This window comes from Poromitra crassiceps (assembly GCF_964638095.1).
Source record: "Poromitra crassiceps genome assembly, chromosome: 4".
NCBI lineage: Eukaryota > Metazoa > Chordata > Actinopteri > Beryciformes > Melamphaidae > Poromitra > Poromitra crassiceps.
The window spans coordinates 49,720,805-49,745,983 of NC_139626.1; the positions used below are offsets into that span (position 1 = coordinate 49,720,805).

A 25,179-nucleotide genomic window follows, 5' to 3' on the forward strand; every position below is an offset into this window, starting at 1 on the left:
GGAAATCAAAATCATTATATCTATCCAAAGGGAAAGCAGAATGCCTGGCCCATTGGACTGACATCTCTCACCTGCTCCAACTTTATTAGTGATGCAATTCCAAACGAGTTTCACAAAATGTGTCACGTAAAAGCGGTTTGTTGTTTCCTCATTCCGATCCTTTGCATTCTGTGTGAACTGAAGTTAGTATTGTCACCTTTCATTCAATTGAAAGATTGTTTGGTTGACATTTGTCTCCATCCTTCCATCCACTAATATTTTCAAAATCACGGACATGAGCTTCAAGGAGGGGCAGGAGTTTAAGATCCACGTCAAACCCAAGGACGACTGCGAGCAGTAAGTCCTCTTCATGAGCCTGCTCTGTTCAGCCTTTCAACGGAGTGGGCTCTGATGTGGTTCATCTGTAGGTCAGGAACACAATGGTCCGACCTCAAACCAAATGCTTAGTTTGAGACATGCATCTCTTCATAGTAGCCTATTAGATATCACATGCATTTCCTACCAATATGGTGCTTTACAATTACACAATTACACTTACACACAGCTCGTTAGCTGTTTTTGTAATTTGATTGTAATCACCTGTTAATTGATTACAATCACCTGTTTTTGTCTTACCAAGATGGCCATATGACGATCTAAAAGAATGCTTTGAATACTGAAATGGGATTTCTCTTTCACTCGCCAAATACCAGGTTACCACGCACGTCACTTCAACTCTGAATATTGATCTGCTTTAAAACTGACAAATACCTCGACGAGCTTGTTGTGAGAATACACCTTTGACAAGGATGTTGCTACCTGAGCTACCATGTGGCTGCAAGGGGGTCTTGGTTGCATGACATTTTTATTCCTATTACTTGCATAATGTTTATTGGAAAACATTGAATTCACTCTTTGTCTCTGACCAGGTAGTTTGGGTAACAGGATTAGGTTAGGATGTTTAGGTGCATTTACACCTGGATTTGATGGATCTAAATACAATCTGATCACCCAGGATATTAACACCTGGAATAGAGATAGGCTTTGATTTCCACTTTGCAAAAACAGGTAGATGAAATTGTTTAGTGGAAATGTTTGGTTTGAGATCGGGCCGTTGTTCTTCTCGAATCCTCCTAGCATGCTGTGAGATAAGATAATTCATCCATTCTCTTCCTCTTTCCTCATGACCTCCCTCCGACCTTTGCTTGCCTGCTTCCGCTGCAGTTTTGCCATCAACATCGGTCATGATTCTGACAACATCGCACTGCACTTCAACCCCCGTTTCAACTATCGCAGCGACACCAACACCATCCTCTGCAACTCCTTGTCCGGGGGCGGCTGGGGGGACGCGCACCGCGAGGGAAACTTCCCCTTCCAGCGTGGGGAGGAATGCAAGGTGTGTGTGTGTGTGTGTGTGTGTGTGTGTGTGTGTGTGTGTGTGTGTGTGTGAGTGTGTGTGTGAGTTAATTATTTGCAATCTCTCATGCTCTTTCTGTTAAATTGAGCCCAGCAAGCACGGACGGACCCGGACGAATCGAGAGAGCCCAATAGGGGGCAGCCCAAGTCATATCATGATGAGTCAGATCTGGCACAGAGTATCACTGTACCTGTACCAATTTGAATAAAATATGGCTTTAGAATACAGCCCGCAAATAAGCATGTAGTTATAGTATAATTACGGGGTACAAGGAGTGTAGTTATAGTATAACTACGGGGTACAAGGAGTGAATTTAAACTTTAACTAGAGGGTAACAAGATCTGTAGTTATAGTAGGCTATAACTATGGGGTACAAGGAGTGTAGTTATAGTATAAGTATAACTACGGGGCACAAGGAGTGAATTTAGACTTTAACTAGAGGGTAACAAGATCTGTACTTATAGTATAACTACGGGGTACCACACTGTACTTACAGGGTGACTACGGGGTCGCGGGCTGTATTCTGAAGCAGGGGACCAATTCTGTACTTATAGGCTAATTATGGGGTACCACACTGTACTTACAGGGTAACTACGGGGCCGCGGGCTGTATTCTAAAGCAGGGGACCAATTCTGTACTTATAGGCTAATTACGGGGTACCACACTGTACTTATAGTCTAACTACGGGGTACAAGGAGTGAATTCAGACTGTAACTACAGGGGAACAAGATATGTACTTATAGTATAACTACGGGGTACCACACTGTAGTTAAAGTATAACTACGGGGTACAAGGAGTGTAGTTATAGTATAACTACGGGGTACAAGGAGTGTAGTTATAGTATAACTACGGGGTACAAGGAGTGTAGTTATAGTATAACTACGGGGTACGAGGAGTGTAGTTATAGTATAACGACGGGGTACAAGGAGTGTAGTTATAGTATAACTACGGGGTACAAGGAGTGAATTTTAGACTTTAACTAGAGGGTAACAAGATCTGTACTTATAGTATAACTACGGGGTGCAAGGAGTGTAGTTATAGTATAACTACGGGCAGTGTTGGGAGTAACTCATTACAAAAGTAACATATTACATGCAATATATTACTTTTTGCAGTAACTCAGTAATATAACTTATTACTTATAGGATTACAGTAATATTATACCAGTTACTTTGTCAAGTAACTCAAGTTACAAATTGAGTTACATTTTTTTAAATCAAAGCATATTTAAATAAAGATACAATCATTTCCTAATCAAACTGTCTGTTTTTATGCAAATTACCACTACAGATGACAATAACAAAGGAAAAAAGAATAACATTTAGAATTTTGGATTGTTTACACTGACTTCAAGGCGGTTGACATCATTTTTCGGGATGGTTCCGGGGCAGCGATGTCATTCTGCTGCTGCTGTTGTTTTGGTGAAATTAATGCAAAAGTAGTGTAATAAATAACAAGTTACTCTACACAGACAGTAATATTGTAAAGTAACTAATTACTTTCAAATGAAAGTAACTAGTAATATGTAGTATATTGCATTTTGAAAGTAAGTTGCCCAACACTGACTACGGGGTACAAGGAGTGAATTTAGACTTTAACTAGAGGGTAACAAGATCTGTACTTATAGTATAACTACGGGGTACAAGGAGTGTAGTTATAGTATAACTATGGGGTACAAGGAGTGAATTTAGACTTTAACTAGAGGGTAACAAGATCTGTACTTATAGTATAACTACAGGGTACCACACTGTACTTACAGGGTAACTACGGGGTCGCTGGCTGTATTCTATAGTACACTATAAGTACAGTGTGGTACCCTGTAATTAGCCTATAAGTACAGAATTGGTCCCCTGCTTTAGAATACAGCCCGCGACCCCGTAGTTACCCTGTAAGTACAGTGTGGTACCCCGTAGTTATACTATAAGTACAGATCTTGTTACCCTCTAGTTAAAGTCTAAATTCACTCCTTGTACCCCATAGTTATACTATAACTACACTCCTTGTACCCCGTAGTTATACTATAACTACAGATCTTGTTAGCATCTAGTTAAAGTTTAAATTCACTCCTTGTACCCCGTAGTTATACTATAATGCTTATTTGCGGGCTGTATTCTAAAGCGTTAACAAAATATGTCACGATGAGTCCTTTAGACACATACAGTGTGGAAAATAGGGTCCAGGTTGAAAAAAAACGAAATTCTCCTTTAAAAGCAGTAAGCACGACACTCACCAGTCTAGCCAATCTGCTCCCACAATTGAGCCTTTCTGTCTCTGTTGCGATAGTTTCTCCATATGATTAGTTGCCAGAAAAGGAGCACCCGACACCTAACCTGACGCTGCCAGATGGATGTAGGTTGGTTCACATTTGTTTCACAGAGGTGGGATTGTGAATTTGTGGAACAATCCCGCCCCCATCTGGCGGAGTCAGGTTACCCGACACCAGCGTCTTTCTGAAAAGTTAAATTATTTTCAGCTGGAAGCGCTGGGAGTCGGGCGCACAAAACGCTGGAGCGCTCTGAAAATAGACGCTGGGCGCAGCGCACTTTCTCTAGACGTCCGTGTGCGCCCACATACGCTCTCCCCCCATTGGAAACAACTGAAAAAAGACACAGGCCCTTAGGCCGTGTGTCCATCTATCGTCTTTTTCCGACCGTTAAATGCTGGAAGTACGCTGGGAAGCGCTCATCTCAGCGCACAATATACAATGAAAGCAGTCTGAAACTAACGTTAGTTCAGTGCGGTAGTAGCTTGATAGCTGACAGCTAACATCAGCAAACAACACACATAGGTACAGTGATTTAGCTCAACACTCACCAGAAATATCAAGTGTCTAGCCAATCTGCTCCCACAATTGAGCCTTTCTGTGTCTGTTGCGATAGTTTCTCCATGAATAGTTGCCAGAAAAGGAGCACCCAACACCAGCATCTTTCTGAAAAGTTAAAATATTTTCAGCTGGAAGCGCTGGGAGTCGGGCGCACAAAAACGCCGGAGCGCTGTGAAAATAGATGCTGGGCGCTGCGCACTTTCTCTAGACGTCCGTGTGCGCCAACATACGCTCGCTCCTCATTGGAAACAACTGAAAAAAGACGCCGAAGCTGATGAAAAGACGCTAGATGGACACAGGCCCTTAATTGTTAATCTGGACATAATTATATCTTTATGTATAAAGCTGCTGAATATACACTGTGTACATAGCAGAATAAGTGAACATGCCCATTCATAGAGACAGTCGGCATGTGTGGGAACGCCGACAAAATGTTAAACGGCTGGCGCGCGAGTGGGGTGAAACCGGCGATATATCTCATGGGCTGACTCACCAAAAGATGGTGCTGCGGCTCTAAACTACAGGTTTGGGGGTTCTAGAGCAGAACACAAGACGTCTGCTCAGATGTGCGTTTACTGCGGTGATTAAATCCCCGATCGTGTCTGCCTGGGCTGGGCTATAAGCTAAATTCTAACTTTGCTGAATGGATAGAACGGGGTTTTTACCCCACCCTGACCACGCCCCCAGCCAGACTGAGCCAGCTAACCCAGCGTCTATTGTGGGCGTTCCTAGAGCCTGTATGGGCGTTCCCAGACATGCCGACTGTCTCTATGGTAATGGTCATATTTCGACGTCAGCTTGACGTTCCCGCGTAGACGTCTAAATCGTTGTAATTTAGAATGTAGCATTTTGGGCGAGGTTAATGCTGATCGTTTCGGGGTTCTGCAGCTGCTTACACAAATTGTTATAGACGGTCACACTGTGATGTCCGATCCACAAAGACTTGGCACCCACTTTTTAAATAAAAAACACGTTTATGCCATAATAATCTTACATCTTACGGTATAGGCTATATTCGTGTCTCGTCTAGCCTGTGGTGTGCAATAGGCTGGACACACGACTTGTAAGATTTGAGGGAACCCTCAATGATTCTTCGAGATTAAGGTTTGAATCAAATCACGTTTCGCTTTTTAAACTGTCCCGACTCCACGCACACTGTTGAAAGAACAAGTGAAAAGGGATCCATGTTTTGAAATGGTATATAAACTAGTTCCACGTGCCACTGATTATCTCAGTATACAGATCATCGACATAAATAAATATGGACAGAGCGTCCCTATCTCCTCCCTGTATGGTCTATTGAAGCCAAAATCCTGCCAGATCAGTGAACCAGAGTCTGCGCAGTAGCTCCGTTGAGATAGAACCTCTGAGAGCTCCCCGCCCCTCTGAACTTTCTTATGTAGAGCTGCTGTTTCTAGAATGCGCACAGTGCATTGTGTATTTATATACAGTCTAGCTCTGTAAATATGGCACTTTAAGTTGTAATATTTTTTGTCTCGCCAAAAGTAACTAGGAAGATTCCCACTATGAGATCAGTTTATCAAAATGACGCCTGTACGAAAATCTGATTTTCGTTGTCGGAGATTGAAGCTGTATCAGCCAGACAAGTCAGACCTCCGGGCTGACGGCTGAAGGCTCCTCTTCCGGGCTGCTGCTGCTGCAGCCCGGAAGAGGAGCCTTCAGCAGGGCTGCTCTCAGCCTATCACTGGGAGAAATTATCGGATCTCTGCGTTGATTAGCCTAATGTTTCTGTGGCATTTTGATTCACTTTATGATTTAATTCCTTTTGGAGCAAATGTTGGTTTAACAAATCTAACCGTGAGGCTACGTTGTTGTACATCCCCGGTACAGTGTGGGTAGGGCAGCCAAACCTATAACGTTAGCCCAGTGCGTGAGCCAGGCTGCCTGGTCTATTCTCTGACTCTGCATATCCCACTGAGCTACAGTATATCTTATTTATGCCAATGGTATATCGTTACTAAGAGAGGAGCTTGTGAAGAACGAACATCCCCACAGTCAAAGCATTTCTCTGAGATATCCATATAAAAACGTTTGTTGCTTTAATACCAAAAATAAAACCTCTGTTTGTATATGACGCTAACGGCTAACCTGTTAGCGATTAGCTAATGGCTGGTGGTTACGTACTAGGCCCCATCTTACCCGGGATGGGAGTTAACGTTATAAAACACATTTCCTGGCAGTTGGACAACCTGGTAAGTTCTGAAAATATGTGTATATTATTGTGTTATTCCAGCTATCGTTATCGGTTGTTAAGTTATAGTAATATTAAGCCGGTAAATAATAAAAAACAGCCGACTAGCGAAAGCGGGTAACGCTATTGCTATGCTAAAAACCATTGTGTACCGATAACGCTGGAGTAACTAATAAAACACATATTTTCTGAACTTACTTCAGTCCCCAACCAACGTTAATTCCTCACGCACCTTTCTCAAAACAATGTTCTTTTTATTGCGGTCCATTGATATGTCTGGTAGCCAGCACAGCCACCCCATGAGCCACCCCGACCTCCAGGGAGCCACTACCCATGCTAAGAGCCCCTGTCCCGGCCCCACACACCCAGCAGAGCCACCCAGACCTCCAGGCAGCGTTACATGATGAAAGCAGCACTGTGTCCTTTCTATGTCAAACTAACGCTAGCTCTATAATATGAAGAGCCTGTCCAGCCAATGACGGCTTGAGACTGGCTGCCACAGCTGGCAATCATCCATTTTTATCCCTTTTTATATGTCGAATAACTACTTAAAAACAAACTGATCAGAAAAATGACCACTTGCACAGGCATTAGCATGATAATGACTATCTAAAATGATACAAACCACCTTTGGAAAGAAATTATCTGACGTATACTGTGATTACTTCGGTTGTGATTTTCCCATCCACTAACATGGGGGAGGCGGGCCTTGTGACCTATACTGGCTACAGCCGCCAGAGCTGCGATCTAACATGCAGCGGCTTCACTAAATGGGACCAGGCCTACACGCCTGATACAGATAGTTTAGTGGTAGAGTAGTGCGCTGCCACCCTGGAGACCAAGGGTTCAAATCCCGGGTTGGGGTACTATTTTATTTTTCTGATCGCAAAGTCGTTACTGATTGGGGAAGACTGAATCCACCACTGGCCAATCACTGGCCAAGTGAACGGTTCCCTCCCATAACCAGCCGGCTAAGGGGAAGTGTCCCAGACCCAGAGAGAGATCTGCAGCATGCAGTAACGTAGTGTATCAGCGTAAGAACTCTGGTGGCTCTGGCGTTGAGACTAGCCACAAACCAATACGAGGTCAATGGGGTCACCCTCCTTTCTGTGCAAGCTGACTGAGGCTCGCTGAAATGTCCTCCACAGTGCACACAAAGTACATTCCACTGAGCCTCAATAAGCCTGCACAGACAGGAGCGTGACCCCATGGACCTTGTATTGGTTTGTGGCTAACTATCTGGAGCTATATGAGGAACAGCATGGATTTTGCTGAGAAAGGAATCTACCAATCAACACCATCATCATTGGTAAGTAGCAAATAGGGCTAGGCTTCCAAAAATCAGAACTATCTAGCTGTAACGACATGACGTAAACACAAACAGTCTTTAAAACGCATAGGCACAGCTTCCCAAAACAATATCGCTCACTTGTCTCGCTGTGATAGTGGTTTGACTTTGCGGGCATCTAGGGCTGAACCTCGCATTTAGCCCCTTTAAGACATGGCTGATACATTAAATACTGTGTTCACAATGGTCCCTATTCTCCCACAGGCCTTCGGCGCTAAAACGGGCCTTAAACGCAAAAAAACGTGCCTTGCGCCTGTTTCGGGAAAATAGCAATAGGCTTTAGGCTGCCAAATGCGCTTTAGGCCGAATGGGCGTGGCGGAGTCCCTGAATGCGCCGAAGTGGGCGTGGCGGCGCTAAATACCGGCGTACTACTATCTTCCAGCCATCTTCCGACCTGGCCGACTTTTAGCGCTTTGCGCTTTTGAAAAGCTGGCCTAAAGCAGGATTCTGTGCACCGGGGACAGGAAAGTGAATGGAGAATACAATATATAGAAAAAAATACTTTAGAATACAATAGAATATAAGATTGCAACCCTTCTCAGGCTTTTTGGGTGAAGCTGAAATGCAGTTTCATAAATTTAGTTTAGGCTATCATAATAATCCCCATTTATGTGTAATATAGCTCTACGTTTTATTACCCCCCCCCCCCGAAATTAGCTAGGCTACTAATATTACTAATATTCCTAATTAATATGTATTATTATTTCATTCAGATAATTGACATTATAGGCATGTATATCGTTTAATGTGAGAGAAAGGGAGAGAGAAAGAAAGAGAGAGAGAAACTGGATCAACTGTTGTGTAGCGCTTCTTCAAACCCCACTCTTCATTACAGCTATTCATTACAGAATTGTCTGTTGTATTTATTTTTTCTGTGTGCAAAGCATAGAAAGTTATAATTATTTCCAAATGTTTCCCCCGTCTGTGGCAGCGGAGCTGTCCGAGGTGCTGAACAAGCGCAGCGCATAGACGGCCACCTGGGGCGGCTCACTCAGGCGGTCCAGGACTGGGCGCGGGGCGTCGGCGGGGTAATTCTCCTCCCCAAACAGTGCGCGATGGTACATTTGAACCTGAATGGATAGATGAATAAACAACTTAAGTAAAGAGTTGTTTTGTAGCTATTCAAAATGAATGGTGGACAGATATATCACCTGATTCGCCAGCACCATCTTCTCCTCAGCTGTGAATTTAGTGGATCGGTTTTGGTCTGCCATATTGATCACACTGCGCCAGCTGCTGCCAATCTGGCTTTTAAAGCCCCTCTGATTGATTACTGAAGATTTTATTGAGAATGAACATATTTGTCAGAGCCTGTGGGCAGGGGGTGGGGGGGACGCATATATAGGCCAAATAAAATACTATTACTCAATAATAAAATCCTGTAAATTAAATAGAATTAAGTTATCAGATCCAGTAAAAGTGATAGGTGTCATTCAGAGGATGTTGCATCGTGCAGTGGGGGAGGAGAGATAAAACGATATCATTCTGGCCATCTAATCTCATGACATCCAGCCATAGGCAATATTTTTTTCTATCAGATGCATTTAGAAATTATTTTCACTTTGGTCTTGCTATAGTGTAGCGTATTTACATGCTTGCAGTATTTTAACTGCAGTTATTGGTTTGAGAAGCATAATAATATGGAATAATAGCCTATATATGGAGATAGACAGACCGGATGAAGGGAGGGGGGGGCGGCGGAGCCCTTGGCTTTGTCTGGTTTTACCGGATTTGTCCAGGAATTGGAGCTTAAAAGGCAAGCGTGTGTCTCTTCCCTGCAATTCTCCAATGAGCGGACAATGCATAATTTTACGCTTAAAAGGCGTGGTTATAATGGTTGAGGCTGAGTTTAGCGCCGATACCAAGATATCAAGTGCGCCTTTCCACGCCCACTGCTTTGCGCTGCGGCTGGCGTTCGGCCTAGAAACTGCGCCGCTGCAACGATAGAGCCCAATGTGTTTTCACATTCGGCGACATTGAAAATGGCGGCCTCCCACTTCGGAATTAGTCATATCTTTTAGACAATCAAGTTCTGTTCTCATGGTTTTATCTTTCTTTAGACAACAGTGGCCGAAGGCTGCTCTCACTTTTGTGTGCGGAGATTATAGCTCAACTGGGGTCACGCTGTACTTATTACTTACTTATTACTTATTTTTGCACTTTTGTAACCTTCATTTCTCCAGACATATTATTTTTTTGTGATTATTGCGATCATAAATGCTTGATTTTGCGGCTGCTTTTCTCAAAATTTGCAATGCAATTTGCGTAATTTTATGTGATTTTTTGCGGTAAAATTGCGGGAACTGGCAAAATTTGCGGAGTTGAGGAAAAAAATGTGATTTAATTTTTTAATTTTTAATTACATTTTTTCTTTTCCTCCCTTCATAGTTTCTCTTCTCCTTTCTTCCTCATCCTCAATAATGCTATTATCACTTTGCCTTTTCTCATACTTTTTGCTTAGTGCTTTATATATTTCCTCTTATCTTCATGCCTTCCCTGTCCTCCTCATCCCTTCCTTGTTCCTTGTTCCTTGTTCCTTGTTCCTTGTTCCTTGTTCCTTGTTCCTTGTTCCTTGTTAAATATTCAAACAACTAGACCTTAAGCTAAATATGCCACCTGTGTGTGTGTGTGTGTGTGTGTGTGTGTGTGTGTGTGTGTGTGGGTCTCAAATGCTTCGCGCTAGCAAAGTGGCTGTCCAGTGACGATTTCCGTTTGTGTTCCTCCACGACAGTGTTACACGGAGTGAAAATTAGTTTGCCTCCACTTTCATGCAAAACATTTGGTAGGCTAATTGTTTTGCGGTTATTTTTGTTGGCAAATGTGAAGGGTTTGCCCTCCTCATCGCAATGCGATGACGTGTTACGTTACGTCCCACACTCTCGTCACTTCCTATTGTTGTCCCTCGTTCCCACAGCAACCAGGCAAGATAACAGCGCACACATATCTCAAAACCAGGTAAAGATGCGGCATTTAACTAACTTTTTGCGGCGAAATCGCGTGAATTTTGAAAAATTGCAAGCCCCCGCAAATATATCGTTTGGTTGAATTTGCATTAATTATTGCAATCGCAAAATCGCAATTTCCTGGAGGGACTTTCTGTAACACATAGCAGTTGCTCACATTCCCACCTAGAAGCTGTTCAGTACAACCACCATCAGCAGAAGCATCTGTGATGTGTGCTCTCTCCTTAGTTTCCTAATATGAAAGATTTAGCTGAAGATCAAACTTTCCCTTCTCTGTGGCGGTGAGGAGGATATTCCTGGGCTCACTGTCGGCGCTGCTACACCGCCAAGTCAACAGCCGCTGAACTACGAAGGGGGCGACAAACAGCTTTTATAGGCTCATAAAACATAATAGCAGTTCAGGGAGAGAGATAAACTCTCCTCGATGTCCCTCTGCTGCAGTTCTGCACCGTGTCAAAGTCAACGTGCTGCTGCTCACTTTATACAGATCCTTTCCAAAAAATTTGAATATCATGGAAAAGTTAGTTTTTTTCCATAATTCCTAAAGTGAAACTTTCATAGATTATAGATTCATTACACACAAAGTGAAATATTTCTAGCCTTTATTTGTTTCATTTTTCATAATTTTGGCCTACAGCTCCAGAAAACCCCCAAAACAGTATTTCAAGAAATTAGAATAGTGTGGTGAAAATCAGCAGTTACTTCTCAGTTATGAGTGACTGACTCCAGCCTCAGTCCACTCCCTCTGAATCTCCGCCAAATTTTTGAATCGTCTTTGCTTGACAATCCACACGGTCATCCATGATATTTCCATGATATTCAAATTTTTTGGAAAGGATCTGTTTATATTATGCCTTTTTGAAAGTTGTGTGCATATTTGTTTACTTGAGACTTTAAACTATGCCTCTATCTTTTCCCTCCCACCAGTTCTACATCTACTTCAACAATGAGCAGTTCCAGATCAAACTACCTGACGGCCGCATGATGAACTTCCCCAACCGGCTGGGAGACGTGAAGTACAAGTACTTTGAGTTCTTCGGCGACGCAAGGCTCATCGGCATCAAGATCAAGTAGACCTCTTGTCTCCTGTGTGTGCCTGTCCACCCTTTTTGTTTTTGTGTGTGAAATATAGTTTGTCTTTTACATTACTGTGAGTCCAGACCGGATCAGTCATCTTTTATCTGCCAAAGCTTGTGAAAAAAAACACCACCACCAGGGGCCACTCTTCAGTCTGACTATTACCTATGTTGTGTTTTTATAAATATGACGAAAATACATGCATGTTTCCTGTTTTGGGTATACGCAGATTTCTACACCTATACACAGTCTTATACATCTGGCCCCAGGGATGATTTCTATCAATATACAGTAGAGCTTTTCTTTTGTAATGAGAGCAAAGGGCCTCAAGAGGGCGCCACAGTAAATCTCACCTCATTGTACTTGCCTGACATCTGATCTACCAGTATGGAGGTCACTGGGCTTGTTAATAAAACGCTGTGAAATAAGAGTGTTGTGTATTGTGTACCCTTCTTTTTTATTGTGATGCAATGGATTTAGTTGCACCTTTCTCTCTGGCATTTTTTCTATCTCACACACAGACACTCGAGCGTGCACGTGACGTGCACACACACACACACACACACACACACACACACACACACACACACACACACACACACACACACACACACACACACACACACACACACACACACACACACACACAGGTCAAGACCATTTCATGCTTCATTCATTTAGTTCAAACTGTAAACTGCCAATCACTGTTGAACAGTGTTGGGGGTAACTAACTCATTACAAAAGTAACATTACATGTAATATATTACTTTTAGCCGTAACTCAGTAATATAACCTATTACCAATAGGATTCCAGTAATATACCAGTTACTTTGTCGAGTAACACAAGTTACAAATTGAGTTATTTTTATTTGATCAAAGCACATATTTAAATAAATATACAATAATTTCCTAATCAAATTGTGTGTTTTCTGCAAATAACCACTATAGATGACAACAACAAAGGAAAAGGATAACATTTAGCAACCGGAAGTAGTGAGTAAACAATGAGTCGTATTTCCGGGTTGCTCCAGATGAATGATTTTCGGTTTTTCAAAGACAGAAAAGTGGATTTTATGTAACAATTTGGAAGCGGCAACTATATGTATTTAAAAGAAGAGGATGTTGGCCATCGGATAGCGTCTTCACTTCAAGTTTTTTGTCTCAGGTAAGGGTTCATTTTTATACAGACGTGAGAGCGGCACGATTGTTTGATTGGAAATGCGTTGATGGTCGCCAGGCGCTAATGCTCAGTATGAGCGAGAAGCGTCCGGCTAGCGGGGTAAGTTTATCAGCAACGCTAACGTGAATCACTGATCAGTCTGTATTTCCCTTGGTCTGTCACTGTCTAAAACGCTAAGTGATTAACTCGACATACCAACATATACTGCAGCCAGCATATTTAACTAACGTCACAGTCAGGGGTGTAATGGTTGGTAAATGAGGTGGGTAAACTATCCAAGGTGAGCTTACCCAACTAATTTTCCCTCTTTGATACAGATGATCTGAAAACAAGTGAGTAAACTATCAACCTCATTTAAATAATGTGGCTTACCTCCACTACAGTATATTTTAGTAATCTTGACATTTCGAGGTATAGAATGTCTGCTGCACCTTATTGGATGTCCAAAAGCATGGCTTTTTTGATCAGAAATTGATTGGTTTGATTAACCTTAAATACTGTACACACATACTAGTCTCCATCCGGAGAAGAAAGCCTGAGTTTCTGGAGAATTTAAACTAAATGCAATGCATTCATATAACTTTCGGATTCAGATAAGGTCATAAGGTCTTGGTCCCTGTTTTATGTTGAACTTCAGTCATAGTATGACTATTTGTAAAGTATTTAGGAACAAAAAAGCTTTAAAGACATCCCTTCTAATGATGAAATTAATTGACTGCATTGCCAATGCTAGGTGATTTAAGTTGTACTTAGATTGTTTATGTTGTATTTATTTTATTTCTTTTTATCCTTTTTATGTTGATAATGATTGTTTTTGTCTGTCTGTCTGTCTGTCTGTCTGTCTGTCTGTCTGTCTGTCTGTCTGTCTGTCTGTCTGTATGTACAGTATCTCCCACTGAGCTATATAAATGGGTATCTCCCTGTACTGTTTTGTATTGTCCTGTAGGCTATGTGAACGAATGTTAATAAAGTTATTTAAAAATAACTAAATGTAATGCATGCTGGGAAGTCTGCCAGTCATTTAAGAGTGTTTCTTAATAACTTAGTGTCAGTTTAGTGATTGCTTTACACAGTGTTCTTTTAAGTCACAAGGACCACAATGGAAATAAGCCCTCGGGCTTTATTGTGTTTTATTCCTTTTGAGCAATATGGTTATGTTGTGTTGTCTTGTACGATCCTGCTATTATTGTTTCAATAAAGTTATCAATCAATCAATCAAGAGTGAACTGATCATGAAGCTAATAGCTGGCACTTATAATTGCTTTGTATTGATTTGTATGAATGCAACATAATGTAGTGAGTGAGGCAGCCTGACCTAATCAAGAGACAGTGACTCTCACCTGAGAGTGACCAGAGGGGAGACGCTGATTGAGTACTGAAAAGGCAGTCAGTCTATGGCTGCGGTGTTGCTGGTGGAGCGTTTCTCTCATTGACGGCTCTTGCACACCTACAATGGCAAAATTGCTTTTCCGCGTGGAAACCAGCTTCCAGCTTGGAGCTGTAGCCTGTAGAAACGTTTCCAGGTAGATGTACACAGAAGGGTGGTTGGACGAAATGTGTAGGAAGAGCTGTCATTGGGTAGCTTTAACGAAAGGTCCCGCCCTAGTCCCGCCCCGCGAGCGTGAAGCCGCTCGGAGACAAGCTGCCTCTAGTCTGCGACAGCGAAACGCTGGGCGGTCCAGCGGCAGGGGGCGCGAGGTTGAAATGGACCAATCACGGCTCTTGCGCACCATGAAACGCTCGGTGGCATGCAGAGCGTGAAAGCCTCTTTGACGCTGCATCTTGATAGGCTGTCTTGCTCTCTCTTGCGTTTCGCTGTCGCAGACTAGAGGCGGCTTGTCTCCGAGCGGCTTCACGCTCGCGGGGCGGGACTAGGGCGGGACCTTTCGTTAAAGCTACCCAATGACAGCTCTTCCTACACATTTCGTCCCCCCACCCTCCTGTGTACCTCGACCTGAAAACGTTTCTACAGGCTACAGCTCCAAGCTGGAAGCTGGTTTCCACGCCCACAAAACGCTGCGACTAGGCGGAAAAGCGATTTTGCCATTGTAGGTGTGCAAGAGCCGTCAGACGCGGAAATAGAGCAAGACAGCCTATCAAGATGCAGCGTCAAAGAGGCTTTCACGCTCTGCATGCCGCCGAGCGGTTCATGGTGTGCAAGAGCCGACACGGCTGGTCACTCTCTGGGACGGGAGGGAGATGTTTGCAGCCGGTTACGGCTCGTGCACACCATGACTGTGCCGGCTGTGAAAAACTCTTTGACGCTGCATCTTGATAGGCTGTCTTGCTTCATTTCCGCGTCTGATTGGTCCATTTCAACCTCGCGCCCCCTGCCGCAGGAACCGCCCAGCGTTTCGCTGTCGCAGACTAGAGGCGGCTTGTCTCTGAGCGGCTTAACGCTCGAAGGGCGGGACTAGGGCGGGACCTTTCGTTAAGCTACCCAATGACAGCTCTTCCTACACATTTCCTCCCCCCACCCTTCTGTGTACATCTACCTGAAAACGTTTCTACAGCTCCAAGCTGGAAGCTGGTTTCCACGCCCACAAAACGCTGCGACACAGCGGAAAAGCGATTTTGCCATTGTAGATGTGCACGAGGCGTAAGAGGGGAGGTCAGCTGCCTCCTGTAGTTAGTCAGGGCTGGGGCTAGGAGTGTTAACTGGCCGCCGCTCTCCAGCCGATCCTCAGCAGCGGCACGCTGCCGTATGCTGTGTCCACAAACTTTCCTGAGTCATCACTGACTTTGTCTAGCGCCCCCGCCGAAGCCGTGATTCCCCGGGGAGTCGACCGGGGCGCCACAAGCGTAGACCTCGGGGAGGGTCATCGCCAACCGGGCGAGTTGAGTAGCCTATTTTAACCATAATAGTTGTATGTCTGTGTTTGGGTCCTGTCTTTGTTTATTTGTTAGCTTATAGGTTTTACATAATAAAGTGACTTTGGTATTGCCCTTCAGTTTCCGGTGTGGGATCATTACAGCCTCTTTGACATTGAACCAATTACCGGTTCTCCCCTGGTGGTGGCAGCATTTAGCTGCTTTAAATTTAAAGGTTATTACAATAATAATACAAAGCAGAACAGTGGCTAAGGCTACACATGAATGATCCTGATTGGTTGTGGCTTTTACAGGCCCTTCCTTATTGGTTGCTTCCGGCTCCGACCAGCCTGATATAAAGTGCTCACCTGGCTGCAGAGCATCTTCCGTCACTGAAGACTCAACCCACTGAAGACAGCCAACATGCTGAACTGCATGGTGAGTGGTTTACGCTTCATTCACAGCAGCAGCACTCTTCTCTGTTCCCCATGATGCCCATCTTCTCCTGCTCGTCTTACGGGTCTTACACCTTTGCTGGAGTGTGTGCAGTTCTGTAATAACGGTGGTGATGCACAGCAGTTTGCTGGTAGGAAGTAGTCATGTTTCCACAACATTCCTCTAACTAAATTATTAGCTCTGTTGTGGCATTACACCAAGCTAAAAAAGGAGGCTAAATTTGCTGTACATGTGTTTACACTCATACTGTATGTTATGATGTTCATCAGCGCATTTAATTTACACACCTGTATTGACGCTCTCATTGGTTGAATTATCTTCAAACTAATTCAAACTGATTTCAGATCTACAGGTTAGATATTAACAGTGAGGCGGATGTGTCACATGTTTCAGAATTCTTTCTCCATAAATGTTTATAGAGTGATTAAAACTTACCACATTTTGTGTTGAAGGCATACATTCAAATCCATCGAGACACCATCTGCATCCATTAGAGCCAGTAAATGTCCACATCGCTGAATGCTCAGCCGTGATGATAAAATGTTCTTCCTCCTCAGATTGTATTTCTTTACTGAGCTCTGTATCGTCCATCATCATTCTAGGGACATGGGAATAATCAATGCATCCTCTCTTTGCACCGTTTCCTCTCTTTGCAATCAGTTATTTGTAATTAGGCTGATTTAAGCTTATATTCTACTGACACACGTATGGATAAGAGCGTCATAAACTGCCTCAAACACGCATGGGAATGTTAAGTATGATATGATGAAGGTAGTCTAAAACCAAAACTCAGCAATAAATCTAAAATCTCTGATCATCGCCTCTCGGTCACCAGAGTTCCCCTCGACACATAATAATTTCAGCTCTTTCAGTTCTTCACATCACATCCCACAGCTTCTTCTCACATGGAAATCAGAGCCATGTAGAAGAGTCGCGACATCTCCATTCACTCCAATGGACCAGTTTTTTACTCAAGAGTTCCAGGAAGTAAGATCCTGGATTAAGCAGCACTGTCGAGTTGCAGCAAAATGGACAGATTGTGTTGTACTTAGATTTTTTTTTCTTGAATCAAATTGTACATTGTCAGCTTTATTTTAGCATTCAAAAGTAGCGCAAGACCCTTTCCTGGCTGTTCATTGGCTAATGAGTCACGCATTTTGGTCCTCTGCTGACGCCACTCTCTCTCTAGAGGACAGTAATGGAAATGAATGATTAATGAAATATCCGCAACATTTGATTTTGACATTGCTGCCTACTACAAACACTCCCCGCAGTGTTTTTTCAGCTTCCTCGTCAACATGCTTGACCAGCATGTGTCTTATCCGTAAGAGTAGCAGAACATCTCAGGTTTGGCCTTGCAAATCTATCTAAATGGAAATCAAAATCATTATATCTATCCAAAGGGAAAGCAGAATGCCTGGCCCATTGGACTCACATCTCTCACCTGCTCCAAACTTTTTTTTTTTTTTCTAAATGTTTTTTTCCCGATTTTTTATCCCCCGTTTAGTGCTCATTTGAATTACTCAATCCTGGTTGCTACTCCATCCTCTGCCGATCTGGGGAGAGCCGAGACTGATTCCATGCATCCTCCGAGACATGGGCAGTCAAGTCAGCCGCATCTTTTCACCTGCCCGAGGAAGCTCCCCCGTTAGGAAATAGCACGTGGGAGGTTCACGCTATTCCAACCAGTTCCCCTCCCTCTGAACAGGCGCCCTTAACGATCAGAGGAGGAACCATATAAGCAACCAGGATGTTGCATGTTTTTGTGAAGGGGGTTCCTATATGAAGGAGACCCCCGGGAGGCACGGGGGGAACATGCAAACTCCACGCAGAAAGGCCATTTTGCCGACCCCACCCGGGTGGTGGGCACTCGAGGACATGCAGACGGGCACGCATTCCTTCAGCGTTCACATCGGCCCAGGTGGGAATCGAACCCACGACCTTCGAGCTGTGAGGCGATAGTGCTTACCACTGCACCACCGTACCTCCTGCTCCAAACTTTATTAGTGATGCAATTCCAAACGAGTTTCACAAAATGTGTCACGTAAAAGCGGTTTGTTGTTTCCTCATTCCGATCCTTTGCATTCTGTGTGAACTGAAGTCAGTATTGTCACCTTTCATTCAATTGAAAGGTTGTTTGGTTAACATTTGTCTCCATCCTTCCATCCATTAATATTCTTTGTCATTTCCATTGACAGAAAATCACGGACATGACCTTCGAGAAGGGGCAGGAGTGTAAGATCCATGTCAAACCCAACGATGACTGCAAGCGGTAAGTCCTCTTCATGAGCCTGCTCTGTTCAGCCTTTCAACGGAGTGGGCTCTGATGTTGCCTCAAACGCATCTCTAGTATTCATAGTATTCCCATGATATCACATGCATTTCCTAACAATATGGTTCTTTACAATTACACAATTACACTTACACACAGCTCGTTAGCTGTTTTTGTAATTTGATTGTAATCACCTGTTAATTGATTACAATCACCTGTTTTTGTCTTACCAAGATGGCCGTATGACGATATAAAAGAATGCTATGAATACCGAAATGGGATTTCTCTTTCACTCGCCAAATACCAGGTTACCACGCACGTCACTTCAACTCTGAATATTGATCTGCTTTAAAACTGACAATACCTCGATGAGCTTGTTGTGAGAATACACCTTTGACAAGGATGTTGCTACCTGAGTTGCCATGTGGCTGCAAGGGGGTCTTGGTTGCATGAAAGTTTATTCCTATTACTTGCATAATGTTTATTGGAAAACATTGAATTCACTCTTCGTCTCTGACGAGGTGGGTGACAGGATTAGGTTAGGATGTTTAGGTGCATTTACACCTGGATTTGCTGGATCTAAATACAATCTGATCACCCAGGATATTAACACCTGGAATATAGAAAGGCTTCGAGTTCCACTTTGCAAAAACAGGTATGAAATTGTTTAGTGGAAATGTTTCGTTTGAGATCGGGCCGTTGTTCTTCTCGAATCCTCTGTTCTCACAGTTTTAGATGACCTGGTTCCAGTTCTGTTTTTAACCTGGGAGAAGCTGTAGCATGCTCTGAGATAAGATAATTAATCCATTCTCTTTCTCTTGTCACATGACCTCCCGCTGCAGTTTTGCCTTCAACATCGGTCATGATTCTGACAACTATTTTCACTTCAACCCCCGTTTTGACAACGCCATCGTCTGCAACTCCAAGTCCGGGGGGGGCTGGGGGAAGGAGCACGGCGAGGACAACTTCCCCGGAAGCTTCCCCTTCCAGCGTGGGGAGGAATGCAAGGTTGTGTGTGTGTGTGTGTGTGTGTGTGTGTGTGTGTGTGTGTGTGTGTGTGTGAGAGAGAATTATTTGCAATCTCTCACGCTCTTTCAGTTTGATAATTAGTCACTAAGCTACATTTAGGTATACAGATATATAATCTAGTGAAGCCGAGGAGGTGAGTTACATTATCGATTAAATTGAGCCCAGCGAGCATGGACGGACCCGGACGAATCGAGAGAGCCCAATAGGGGGCAGCTCGAGTCACATCATGACTAGTTAGATCTGGCGCAAAGTATCACTGTATCACTATACAACTAATTCCACTCACCATTGTTAATATCCACGAGGATAACTAAATGGTTGCAATCAATGTCAATTCTATTCTAACAGTCTGGTCTGGTCTACTCTTATCCTAAATCTGATCTGATCAGCACGAAACAATCTGTGCTGATGAACAAGCTGTTTGGTTTTGTGGAGGTGGGACTACGAGGAGATCAATTGCGGGGGAATCCTGCATCGTCTCACTTGCATAAAATAAAATACACTGCGAAGCGTAAACGACATTTATGAGTTGGAAGTTGGAATGTAGCATTTTGGGCGAGGTTAATGCTGATCGTTTCGGGGTTCTGCAGCTGCTTACACAAATTGTTATAGACGGTCACACTGTGATGTCCGATCCACAAAGACTTGGCACCCACTTTTTAAATAAAAAACACGTTTATGCCATAATAACGTGGAAAAATCAAAAAGTGGCGACAAGGTAGCTGAGCAGGCCAATGTAAACGGTAAATAGAAAAAAGGGAGCTTCTTGATGCTTATAGAAGAATGTAATAAAGAAGTAATGTACAGGTATACTTAATCAGTTAATACACAGTACATCTTCAGGAAAGGACAAGGGCACAAGAGACACAACGCGTTTCAACCTCTGGTCTTCGTCAGGCTGTTAGTGCCATAATAACGTTACATCTTACAGTATATGCTATATTCGTGTCTCGTCTAGCCTGTGCTGTGCAGAAGTGCTGGATAAACAATGTTAATAGGCTGGACACATGACTTGTACAATTTGAGGGAACCCTCAATGATTCTTCGAGATTAAGGTTTGAATGAAATCACGTTTTGCTTTTTAAACTGTCCCAACTCCACGCGCACTGTTGAAAGAACAAGTGAAAAGGGATCCATGTTTTGAAATCGTATATAGCTCCACGTGCCACTGATTATCTCAGTAACCACATAGTTTAGTGGTAGAATAGTGCCCTGCCACCCTGGAGACCCCGGGTTCAAATCCTAGTCGGGGTACTATTTTATTTTTCTGATCGCAAAGTTGTTACTGATTGGGGAAGACTGAATCCACCACTGGCATATCACTGGCCAAGTGACCGGTTCCCAACCGGCTAAGCGGAAGTGTCCCAGACCCAGAGAGAGATCTGCAGCATGCAGTAACGTAGTGTATCAGCATAATAACCCTCATGGGTCTGGCGTTGAGACTAGAACAGTGAATAAATAAAACAGCTCGCACACTGCATGATGGGCTCCAGTGAAAATATTTATTTATAATATTTATAAGTCCTCTGAGACATGATTTTGAATTAGGGCTATACAAATAAACCTGACTTAACTTGATTTTTTTGCACTTTTTTTTTGCACTTTTGTAACCTTCATTTCTCCAGACATATTATTTTCTGACTGAGCGTATCATTTCTCTTAACACATATCAGTTGCTCACATTCCCACCTGGACGCTGCTCAGTACAACCACCATCAGCAGAAGCATCTGTGATGTGTGCTCTCTCCTTAGTTTCCTAATATGAAAGATTTAGCTCAAGATCAAACTTTCTCATCTCCGTGGCGGTGAGGAGGATATTCCTGGGCTCACTGTCGGCGCTGCTACACCGTCAAGTCAACAGCCGCTGAACTACGAAGGGGGCGACCAACAGCTTTTATTCACGAGTTTCCTGGTGAGACCGCGGGCGCTTCCATGACACCCTACCTCCCTGTTTCCAGCTGCCGGTTGCCTGTTTCCTCCCAGGACCGTTCATAGTGAAAGAGACTGAAAATAATCATAATAATTGGTGTGACTTTGTACCTATGTCTTGTACAACGGAGTGACAATATCTTGAATCTTGAAAGAGAGAGACGGCTAAAGCTACATTCAATGACCAAATAATAAGAGTTCCGGTTTGGACGTTCATCCTTCAAAACAAAAGCGACCGCTGCAGGCAACCACATATGAGTACGGTACCCGTACAGTACGAGTGAATTCACATTCACCTCGTTTTTGTAAAATATCGCCGCTATGCAACCACACAACGTTACTATTTTTAGCCATTTCGGATAAAATAAGCCAAACGTTCCCACTTTTTGACAGCACCGCGCACCTCCTTGCTAGTGAAAAAGTCGACAACTGGCAACCGCTGAGAATCATGGGAAACGTAGGTCCAGGAATAAGGTGAATAGGCTCATAAAACATAATAGCAGCTCAGGGAGCGAGATAAAACTCTCCTCGATGTCCCTCTGCTGCAGTTCTGCACGGTGTCAAAGTCAACGTGCTGCTGCTCACTTTATATATATGCCTTTTTGAAAGTTGTGTGCATATTTTGGATCTTTACTTGAGACTTATATCTCTTCCCCCCCACCAGATCTACATCACCTTCAACAAGGAGCAGTTCTCCATCAAGCTACCTGACGGCATGATGATGAACTTCCCCAACCGGCTGGGAGACGTGAAGTACAAGTACTTTGAGTTTCGCGGCGACGCAAGGCTCATCGGCATCAAGATCAAGTAGACGTCTTGTCTTCTGTCTGTGCCTGTCCACCCTTTTTGTTTTTGTGTGTGAAATATAGTTTGTCTTTTACATTACTGTGAGTCCAGACCGGATCAGTCATCTTCAGTGTTGGGCAAGTTACTTTCAAAATGTAATATACTACATATTACTAGTTACTTTGAAAGTAATAAGTTACTTTATAATATTACTTTCTGTGTAGAGTAACTCGTTACCTACTACTCTACTTTTGCATTACTTTTACCAAAACAACAGCAGCAGCAGAATTACATCGCCACCCCAGAACCATCCCAAAAAATAATTGTAACCGCCTTGAAGTCAGTGTAAACAATCCAAAATTCTAAATGTTATCCTTTTCCTTTGTTATTGACATCTATAGTGGTTATTTGCATAAAAACACACAGTTTGATTTGGAAATGGTTGTATCTTTTTTAAATATGTGCTTTGATTTAATAAAATGTAACTCAATTTGTAACTTGAGTTACTTGACAAAGTAACTGGTTTAATATTACTGAAATCCTATAAGTAATAAGTTATATTACTGAGTTACTGCTAAAAGTAATATATTACATGTAATATGTTACTTTTGTAATGAGTTACCCCCAACACTGGTCATCTTTTATCTGCCAAAGCTTGTGAAAAAAAAACACCATCACCAGGGGCCACTCTTCAGTTCGACTATTACCTATGTGGGGTTTTTATAAATATGACGAAAATACTGTGTATGCATGTTTCCTGTTTTGGGTATACGCGGATTTCTACACCTACATATACACAGTCTTATACATCTGGCCCCAGGGATGATTTCTATCAAATATACCAACACGTTCTCACTCCGAGCACGTAGCATATTGACGCTTTGTCCCGTCCCTTGTGCGTCGCTTGTTACTAACATGGCACCCTTGAGCGACCCATGAAACGACTTGGGCTTTCCGACTAAACTCAATGTAAACCCATGGAAGTCATCTTTGACGCTTATGGCAACTGCTCCCCCATTAGCCTAACTGCTCCCCCATTAGGGTCTGGGGGGAGGTTAGGTTTAGGCGTGGGGGTGGGAGAGGTTAGGTTTAGGGTTAGGGTCTGGGGGAGCTTAGGTTTAGGCATGAGGGGTGGGAGAGGTTAGGTTTAGGGTTAGGGTCTGGGGGAGGTTAGTTTTAGGCGTGGGGGGTGGGAAAGCTTAGGTTTAGGGTTAGGGTCTGGGAGAGGTTAGCTCCTCCCCCCAGACCCTAATGGGGGAGCAGTTGACTAATGGGGGAGCAGTTAGGCCAATGGGAGAGCAGTTGCCATAACCCAGCGAGCATTTTTCGGTTGAAAAGACGTTTAAAAAACGTTTAGGGTCAACGTTGAAAAAACGTGCAAGGAAGGTTTGAAAGTGAAAGTTTTTTCACCCACTATTTGCAGACGTTTATTGAACGTTCAGATTTAGACCATATTTCACCAGGTTCTTAAATTAAAAATTCAGCAGCGCACACGGGATTCGAACCCCACTTTCCCACATTCAAGCCAGTCCGCTTAACGCGCTGAGCTATACATTTTCTTATACTCTATAGAGAGCTGGGCACATATATACTCTATCTCGCACACAACTTGTAGACTACATGATTGTCGACGATCGGGAGTTAAGTTATTTTATGTGATGTGTACGAGACTATTATATTAATGTAACAGACTAAAATTATGTTGTGTGTGTGTGTTGTCTATAGGCTGTAGCCTATGGCTTCAGAGGTTACTTCATTTAACACCAGAGACTGAGGAGGTACACAGAGCCTCGTATACAGTCTGTTACAATAACATAGCGTGCCCAGAGCACCTCGTTCCGCACTTGGTGCAGACCGGTGCAGACTTGCTTTGGTCTAGTCTAGTCAGTCACGGTTAGTATAGCTAGCAATTAAGTACTTGCGCATGCACGTTGCGGCAGGAACTGAATTCATTATTTTATAGTATTGCGCTAAACTATTAACCATAGTTGTGTCCTGGAAGCTTTTTGCTGGCACCACATAGCCTATATAGTCCCATATTTATGATATTTCATGTGACATAAAATGCGTTGAAATGTAGTTTTCGTATAGACCAGATTTCAACTCTCAGTTACACAATAAAATTGACAAATGCCAATCCACACACTATCAATATTGCCTCTATTCCAAGCTACAACAAATGTTTTAACAATATGATGAACCAAATTGTGTTTTTTTACACGTTGACGTTGTAACCGCATTTTAGCCGGTTGAAAAGAGGGTGAAATTAGGTCTTAGACGTTCAAACTCAATATCACCCAGATTTCAACTAAAAATCAACGTTGAAAAAACGTTTTGTGCTCGCTGGGAAGCGTCAAAGATGACTTCCATGGGTTTACATTGAGTTTAGTCGGAAAGCCCAAGTCGTTTCATGGGTCGCTCAAGGGTACCATGTTAGTAACAAGCGACGCACAAGGGACGGGACAAAGCGCCAATATGCTACACGCTCGGAGTGAGAATGGGTTGAATATACAGTAGAGCTCTTCTTCTGTAATGAGAGCAAAGGGCCTCAAGAGGGCGCCACAGTAAATCTCACCTCATTGTACTTGCCTGACATAAGGGGCTCTATCTTCCCCCTGGCCTTATAGGCGCTAAATGCAAAAAACACGCTTTGCGCCGGCCTACCCGTGACTCGGGAAGATAGCATCCTGTTTTTAGGCCCCGAAATGCGCTTTACGCTGAAGAGGCGCAGTGCCTGAATAGGCCAGAATGGGCGTTTTGGCCTTAAATACCAGCCTAAAGCTATCTTCCCAACTGGCGTTAATTTAGCACTTAGCGCTTTTCAAAACCAGACCTTATTCAGTGCACCGACTCCCCTACCAAATGCCACACACAGACACACATGTGCATCTCCCA

General features: G+C 43.3%; 1 protein-coding gene and 1 pseudogene across 2 annotated transcripts; both read left to right on the forward strand.

The window, feature by feature from the left end:
* Positions 1–274: 274 nt before the first annotated feature.
* Positions 275–12,231, forward strand: LOC310775057 (beta-galactoside-binding lectin pseudogene; annotated as a pseudogene). The gene is made up of 3 exons (XR_014554039.1): positions 275–336; positions 1,204–1,375; positions 11,672–12,231. The product of XR_014554039.1 is annotated as a beta-galactoside-binding lectin pseudogene (transcript).
* A 3,979-nt stretch (positions 12,232–16,210) lies between these two features.
* LOC310775055 (beta-galactoside-binding lectin-like) lies at positions 16,211–23,256 on the forward strand. Its single transcript, XM_083635148.1, has 4 exons — positions 16,211–16,250; positions 18,467–18,540; positions 19,383–19,548; positions 22,163–23,256. Exons 1-4 carry the CDS (start codon positions 16,236–16,238, stop codon positions 22,307–22,309), a joined length of 402 nt encoding a protein of 133 aa, XP_083491274.1. The 5' UTR covers positions 16,211–16,235; the 3' UTR covers positions 22,310–23,256.
* The last annotated feature ends 1,923 nt before the right edge of the window (positions 23,257–25,179 follow it).

Excerpts from the sequence above, each read along its gene's own strand:
- LOC310775055 (XM_083635148.1), top strand. Across the intron at positions 18,541-19,382 it reads CCCAACGATGACTGCAAGCG|TTTTGCCTTCAACATCGGTC; the intron begins GTAAGTCCTCTT and ends CTCCCGCTGCAG. Across the intron at positions 19,549-22,162 it reads AGCGTGGGGAGGAATGCAAG|ATCTACATCACCTTCAACAA; the intron begins GTTGTGTGTGTG and ends CCCCCCCACCAG.